We start from the raw sequence: 8,579 nt of genomic DNA on the forward strand, positions 1-8,579 counted from the left end.
GTTTGTCAGTTAAAAATTAAGGACAGATATCCCTTGTGGGTTTGCACAAATACCTGGAAAAATGTTCCCTTGTGTCAAAATATCAGCAAGCATATTTAAGTATTATGATGAATGCCTTTTAACAGTATATTAAAATATATTTTAAGTTTTTATATCAGTATCTTAATACGTTTCTATGTAGCTACTGAAACATGTAGCATGGGTATTATTTCAACCTTACAGAATATTTTATTTTTTATACAAATATTTCTATTTACTAGGTTATTTCTTTCTATTGACAGGTATGTGTAATTTCTCACAGAAGCGTTATGAATGTGAGATATGCCATGCCTACTTAACATCCCCCACCACTTTGTATCGGCATCAGCGATTCACCCACTGGGAAAGACGATCATGGGAATGTTCATTGTGTGAACGAGTTTACAACCATCCAGAAAGTTTAAAACGACATCGTCGTACAGACCATGGAGTTTTTGGTAGACTGTAAACATAGTATTTCATAAAAAAACTTGATTTTTTTTATCATTGCATTTTCTTGCCTTTAAATCAACAATTGTCTTGAATATGATATTTCAGATGCACTGTGTTATTAGTATAATTGTTATGTGTAACGTGCCTATAGGAATTTGCACTGTGTTACTGGTATAATCATGGTATCTACAGGAATATATAGTTTTATTGGTAGAATCATAAAATGTAACGTTTTTCTATAGCAACAAGAACTGTGTTATTGGTATAATCTTGAAAAAGTCTTTATAGAAACAACTACTGTTTTATTCATATAATCATTAAGTATAACATGTCTCAATAGCAACAAGCATCACATTATTGGTATAACCATGAAACATAATATGTGCATTGTTTTATTTGTATAATTTATGTGAAATGAGTGGTTACCAAATTATCATATAAAACAGAAGAATGTTTATGTTGTTATTGATATTATAAGAACATGAATGGAATTAATTATATCATAAGAATGATTGATATTATTGATATCAAAAATGAAATTTGTCACTACAATACTTGAAACTTTTGTTTGGAATTTTTTTAATGTTTTATTATTAATCTCATGTATACAATTATGAATTTTTGAAGAAAAAACATGTTGTATAGAGCATGTTAATCAATGTATGAGTTATCAAAATAATAAAAAATATTCTTATGATTGTTGGAAAAACTTTATACCACTCAAAAACTTTGTTTTTATTTGTGAACTTGAAACTAAAATATAAAGAAAGTTACCTGTTCTGTTTTATGGAATAGCTAATTAAGATCTACTATAATGTCGTATTAATAAAACAAAAGACAAAGAACCAGTTAGTGTTGATGGGTATCATTTAAATTGTTATTCAATGCAGAGAATAGATTACATAATAGTTTTCCATCTGATATCATTACAAATGTAAGAGATAAAAGACAAACATATTTCCATGTGGTAAGCTTGTTTAAATCTAAAATTTTGGTTCCATAAGTACAAAGAAACACAGTTAAAAATCTATCAAAAGTATCTGAACACCTGATGAATAAAACTGACAGGTTATGTACCTTTTCTAAATGACACTGAGAGGGTGACAATGACAAATAGATATGGCTATTGTATGTTTTGTCTTTATAAAGTATCATCAAATGAGCAAACTAAACCACACAAGTTGGAGTCTTTCATATTCGTTAATTATACTTTCAATGTGCATGTGTCCAGTAAAATAATGTATCATATATTGTGATATATTTGCTACTATTATAATGCAAAAATAAAATATAGGTTACTAGCATATATTTTCATTCATTAGATTTATTTCCAATTGCCACTTGTTTATTGGCATCTTAAAAAGTAGATAATAATGGAGGAGCTTTTTTTTTAATATTCTCATGAGAACTTTGATAATAATATTGAATTTTTCAGTCTTGGAAGACCTTCAGTTGATAGTAATGGTAGAGCTTGTCAGGTTTTGCAAGACCTTTAGACATTAATAGATTGTGGAGTTTACCAGGTTTCACAATATTTTTAAATTAACCTAGCACACATTTGAAAAGTTATATTGTAGAACACCTGATGTCCAATTGATCCCTCAGCCCAAAATTACTATTATAGTAAGCTCTAGATTGAAATTCCAAAAACCAGTTGCATAACAGTTTTTATCAGGGTTAGCATGCAATGTGAACAACAAAAAAATTTATGTATTCTGGAGAACATATGTTGATAAGTCAAGAAATAAACTTGTATTGTTCATCAGTATAAAAATTAGTAGCATTAAACCATTCCTTTTATAAACAAAGTATCCAAAAATGCTGAAGCGTTATAATTGTTTTGAATTTCACGCAAAGCTACACGAGGGCTCTCTGTCCCCAATTTACCAGTATAAGACTAGAGGGAAGGCAGCTAGTCATCACCACCAACTCTTGGGCTACTCTTTTACCAATGAATAGTAGGATTGACCATCACATTATAACACCCCTACAGCTGAAAGGGCAAACATGTTTGGCATGATAGGGATTTGAACCCACAACTGTTGGATTACAAATCAAGTACCTTAACCTGGCTGTGCTATAATGTTCAAGTCTTTATTCAACATATGGTGAGATTATTGCAGTAATGTAAGAAATTAAGTCAAAGAAAATTGAAAGTGTACATTATAGGTCACTTTTGGTCTGATCAGACCCTAACACAGGTTCATAAAATGTTAAGGCACAAATTGAAGCTTATTAGCTCCTTCCAGCTCCCAACCATAACCTCCCCTTACTACTCATGTATTCATCCAATCTCTTCTGTCTCTACAACACTTAAGGGCAGCTAATTCCAAAAGCCAATCACCCTATTTGAAAAGTAACACTGTCTTAACTGCAAACAACTCCTATATGCAAAACTTGGAATTTATGAAGTCTTGTTCTATTGTTTTTGCTGGTAAACATAAAAAAGTTTGATCGCTATGTATTGTAAATACCCTTAAACATTTCAATCAAATCCTCTTTCACTCTTCTCTCTAGAGAAAACAAGTTTAGATATTTCAGTGTATTCTCATTGGACAATCCCACCATCACAGGTATCATCCTAGTGGCTCTTTTCTGAACCTTCTCCAACAATTCAATGTCCTTTTTGAGGAAAGGAGCCCCAAACTGTACATAGATACTATAAATGAGGCCTTACAAGTTACTGTACAGTGAAACAATATCTGTGTTGTATTCAGTATTGCTATAGATACTACTTAAAATGACAGAAGCTTTATTGCTAGCTACAATACACTATTTAGATTACTTAAATGATTTTTTTTATCATAACACAGAGATCTTTTCTTCAATAACAGTATTTTAAATATTCCCATTTAAGGTGGAGTAGTCTTTGCTCTCCTACACTCAATACCTTGCTCGTCTAAGGTTATTTTTCAATTCTTGTCTCAGCTGGGTCCACTCTTTTTCCCCATTGCTTTTAGTTCCAGTTTCTTTATGAATGGATAGGTGCTCTTTTTCTACTGTTCGTCTCTATAGAGGCCTTTTTATTACATATACAGATTCCAATCATTGACAAGTGTTACTTGATTAAGTATACTTACTCTTAAACCCACACTGTATGACCATTCTGATTAATAATGTCTACTGCTGAGATGGGGTGTTCTGCAAAACTGCTTGTAGGCTTTTTACTCACAGTGGTTTGTGTTATAACTATGTTCACCTCAGGCTGTACACTTATGGACTAATGTTAGTAAAGTAGAAAAGATCTGCTTCCCATTCCTGCCACTCCTACTTTTGACTGACATAGGAATAGTCTGCTTTTCAAATAGTATTTTGCAGTCATCCATTACACTGTCTCCAGTGCTCTGTTCCTCTAGTTTCTGCAATGGATTTTTTCTCCCTTTTTCAGTGGAGTATAGGAGTCCATGCCTCTTGTCAGTTCCTTTCCACTGTAGTAGTGGGCCATAGATGGTATACAGACATGTCTACTGCCAGACCTGATGTCCTATTTTCATCTGCAACCTGGCTGTAGACTGTTCAATTTGCACCAAAATGCAGTTCACCCCTCCAGCTGGCCAGCTTCCTTTGTGTATATATATCATGACTGAACTTGTCCCCTTACCTTCCTTCCATGGACTAGATGATTCATTCTTAATAAATCTTGGTTACGGAATGGAGTTGAATCACTGTACACCACAATGCTGTCTCCCTTCCTACTGTCATTCATATGTTGGTTCATGAGAAGTACTGGTGTTCCTTGTGTTGAATATGCACACATGATGATGCAGATCCTTGGATCTGAATATATTCTCTGCCAGTTCCCATGTCTGAGGTAAACATTAAAGTACCTTCCTCCTACTATAGGCCAGATATTTCTAGCATGGTACTACTGGTGTTGATCGAGGTTGAACTTCTCCTTACAGTCTACCATACATGAGCAGTCCCTCTTACAGTTCCACTCTTACTGCAACACATAATTTTCCTGAGAGAAGAATAAACAGCTTAACTTGCACTTTTATTTTAACAGTTCCTAATTCTAAACAGTTCAACTAGTCTTTCTTGTGATGTCATGTTAGATACAGTAGTACTTGTTTTGTAATGTCAGATTATTACATTTGGTGGTTGAACTTGCAAGTTTCATTGTTTATGTCATCACTGTAAAAGGTTAAACTTTTGTTTTTAACTAGCAAAAAATCATAGGTGTCAAGTACTTGCCTCATGGTAAAGTGTATAATATGCAAGCCTAATAAAATTTGCCTCTATAACTGGAAACAAAAATCTTTCAACTTGTGTGTCAAATTTTCACATGGTATGACTGAATGCATGTTCTTACCTTGTGTCAGGTTGATATATCATGACTGAACTTGTGTTCTTACTTTGTGTCAAGTCAGGTGAATGAATGAGTATGCTTCTTCACAATCTCAGGCTACCACAGTGGTTGAATTAATAGTCACCTTTTTTAATATCAAGTTCATTTTTCTTTCTGCAATATTTATGTAAAGTTGCCACTTCAGTTATGTGAATTTGATTTTTTGTTGCTTATTTACCTTAAGGTATCACTATTCACTAAATTCAAATGAAAGCCTATTCTGCGAGAAAAAACAAAATCTCCTTTTCTTAACCAAGTACATGAAATGTCAGACCAAGATGAGTAAAAGTGTTTATGTAATGAAAAACTTGTAAATATAGTAATCTTGTGGTCATTATTAAGTTGTTCCATTAGACAAGTTTCATAAAAGTGCATCTCTTGTTGCTTCCCGTGTTTCTGCAGCAGCTGGTTAAAGTTATGCTCATTATTATTATTAAGTTGCTACAGCAGGTTGTGTCCATTACTATTTACTGTTAACTTGCTACAGCAGATGGTTCAAGTTGTGCCAGTTATTACTTATTATGTTGACACAGCAGATGGTTGATGTGTCATGTACTTTGTCATTACATCACATTATTGAATTGTGTACTTTAATTACTGTTAAGTTGTTACATTGGATTATTTAATTGTGTTTGTTATCAGAAAAGCTTATTGAATTTTTAAGAGATTACTGAACTTGTGTCTCATTACTTGTCAGGGTGCTACATTAAATGATTGATTTCAAAGAACTTTTCTTTATTATAATTTATTTTGTTCACAAGGTTTACCTACATGGCAGCTTTAGGTTAGATTAAAGAACTGAAGATGTCAAAAATGTCATAAAAAAAGTTATATTAAGGTACAACCTACATTTTTACTTGGAAGAAATAGAAACTAGCTTAACTGTTATCCAAAATGTATATGGATAATGATACTCCAGGAAATGTGTATAACTGAATGTACAGATTGCAGAAGCTGTTATATTTGTAAAAGTAACAGAAAACTTTTTACTCCTTCGAGCGAACATGACTGGGAAAAAAATAATTCTTCTCAAGTACAAATCCTCAGTAAAGAAGACAACATTGATAGAAAAAAAAAGCTCTGTTAATAAGAGAAACAACCCAATTATTAACAGATAAAATCTTCAGTCATATTCATGTTAATTGCTGTCTTCCTTCTTACAAATAGAGTGAATTTCAGTGCTTAGACTAAGGCTTGTAGTGAGAGATTCTAGAGTAATTTTGTTGGTCTCTGTTCTTGTTTATCACCTAGTAAGAACTGTGAATAAAATTTACCATATACTTTATTACATATTGTTAAGTACTCACTTCAGTTTATAATAAAGTTCTCTGTTACTTCTTTGTAGGAAAATGTTTACTTTTAAGAACATTAGTCTTCTCATATTTTTGTTAAAGAATATCATAAAAAATATTTGTATTATGCAAATTATTTTAAATCTGTTTTCTAAATTGTATGATACAAAACTACATCTTTTGAAAGCTTACAGGTGATTTTAGTACCTGTTGTAAAATGCTTATATTGTGGTAAAACTACTTGTACATTTATTTTATCTTCCTAAACATGAATTGTGTTGTACAAACTCAAATTGAGAGAGATTTAGTACACTGTTGGTTTTGTTCCTAGGTCTAGAAGCTGGCTCATTACGATTAGTACCAGCAAAGAGAAAGTCATCCAAACAGTCAGCACTACTTAGACCTGATGTTTATTGCCACCTCTGTCATCGAGGATTTTTCAACAAGTCCTCATTCAACAGGCACATGAAGACTCACCTGGTTGACAGAGAATCGTTCTATTGTGATTTTTGCCAGACGCCATTTACCTTTATTTGTAACCTCAAAACACACGTAAAGAAATTTCATAGATCTAAAATTATAGACAACTGAAATTGTTCCACTAATGAGTATGAAAATCCACTGTTTCCTAATAACACAAAGAAATCTAATAAAATCAGATTCCGAGACAATGTTCCAGTAATCAGTATTAAATTTGCTTTTAAATGAAAAATTGATTTATAATATTTGATCTTTCACAATGATGAAGTATCAAGTTGTCCAGAAACAAATGTTGTTTTTGAACTGCAAAATTTGGAAAAGTATAAACCAGTATTGTAAAACATGCTTTAATCAAAGTAAGCACCATTTGCTTCAACACATTTTGCCAATGTATAACAATGCTGTTTATCCCCCTGCTGTAGAAATCAGTTTCTATAGTCGGTGAAACTCCCTGAAAACTTCTGCAGCTGGCCTAGTTTTGAAAGCATTTATTGTTCAAAAACTTGTCAAAGTCCTTGAGAAAATGAAAATTTGTAAGGGAAAAAGATGGATGAGGCACAATCACGATTCCCAATTTAATTTTTGAAGTGCCACCCATGACAGGTCTCATAATGTCAATTTTGTTGATCTTCAGTCAGTTCATGCAGAACCCACTTATCCAACTCTTTTGTCTTTCCATTCATTCTCAGGTGGTTGCCAGTGCTTGATTTGCTTGTGCCTAACTTTTCTGCAAGCTCACATACTGTTGTGTGAGGGTCTATCTCAACTGGTTCCTTTAATGTGTTTACATCTAAAGATGGCTTCTTTCCATGACCTACATGGTCTTCAGTACTTTCATCTCCATGTTTAAACCAATGCTGAACTGTATGTTCAGTAAAAGGTCCATGGCTGAATGCCTGGTTTATGTTCTGTGCAGTTTTGGTTGCTTTTTATCCATGCTGCCTTTGAGGTTGCAAAACTTACTCTGAGTAGAGTTGAAACAGTAGACAATTAAGACACCTTGTAAACAACAAACGTTGGATTAAACCAACCAACCAACCAATGATAACTTACTCGGTATTCAGCTTCTAAATGTTGCAAGAATTCCAACATTTATTTTTGGACAACCTAACATATTAAGAAAGTTTATTTTAGAAATAATATTTATAGTATTTCAGTTAAAATTCAGCACTGATACACCTTCCCTAGTTTAGGTTTTCTTTACGTTAGAAAAACATGGATCTGACATTGATCAACCTTGGACCAAGGATATTAGCATTTCTATGAACCAATGACAATTCACTGTTTTTGTTTATAAGAACAAGTTTAAAAAAACTAATGCTCAATTTCTGTTTAGGATTACAGGTTAAAAGTAAAAGAACAGCTGCAGACAAAATGTCAGGGAATGTGTTAAAACACCAATATTTTTTTGTTCTCTGTTTATTTAAGAAAAGTTAGTTCACTTTACCCCTATATACATGTAATATGGTGATTAAAATAAACATTAATAGAAACTGAGCTGACAGTACTCTGGATCACAGCTGACCAATTTTTTTATACACACTCAGGAGCCTGAAGTGCCACTTAAAGCATCCACTCTAGTACTCCAGAGTCTGGAGTTTCTACACCACTATATATTTTAATATATTTAATATAACCTGAATTAATAAAACAAGAAAAAAACCTTCAATATACTTTTATGTGCTTAACCTTAAAGTTGTTTTAAGAGGAAAATGGTTCATTGTTTTATGTTTTCAGTGTGGATTCTTATTAATAAAAAACCTTAATACTAATTTTGTTGTAAAGTTTGTAAAATTGTAAAAACATATATAAAAGATTCTTTTCTTCTGGAGCAGAAGCACTGATTCACACTCTGTAATACTGCCAATCCTAATTTATACCAGCTCTCAAAACACAAGAGTTTCTCTGGAGTACTGTCAACCCTCGTTCATACCTACTCTCAAAGCAGTGGAGTACTGTCAACCCTCGTTCATACCTACTCTCAAAGC

The 8,579-nt window shown here is 32.6% G+C and overlaps 1 protein-coding gene across 21 annotated transcripts in view; it reads left to right on the plus strand.

Moving 5' to 3' along the window:
- Nucleotides 1-8,364, plus strand: part of LOC143234313 (uncharacterized) — a 32,608-nt gene extending 24,244 nt beyond the window's left edge. For all 21 annotated transcript variants that reach the window (XM_076471597.1, XM_076471583.1, XM_076471600.1 and 18 more), the window contains 2 exons: nucleotides 282-476; nucleotides 6,443-8,364. In XM_076471597.1, the coding sequence (XP_076327712.1) occupies nucleotides 284-476; nucleotides 6,443-6,702 (453 nt within the window). In that variant the 5' untranslated portion in view covers nucleotides 282-283 and the 3' untranslated portion in view covers nucleotides 6,703-8,364. The remainder of the gene's footprint in view (nucleotides 1-281; nucleotides 477-6,442) is intronic.
- The last annotated feature ends 215 nt before the right edge of the window (nucleotides 8,365-8,579 follow it).

This window comes from Tachypleus tridentatus, chromosome 12 (assembly GCF_004210375.1).
Source record: "Tachypleus tridentatus isolate NWPU-2018 chromosome 12, ASM421037v1, whole genome shotgun sequence".
Lineage (NCBI taxonomy): Eukaryota > Metazoa > Arthropoda > Merostomata > Xiphosura > Limulidae > Tachypleus > Tachypleus tridentatus.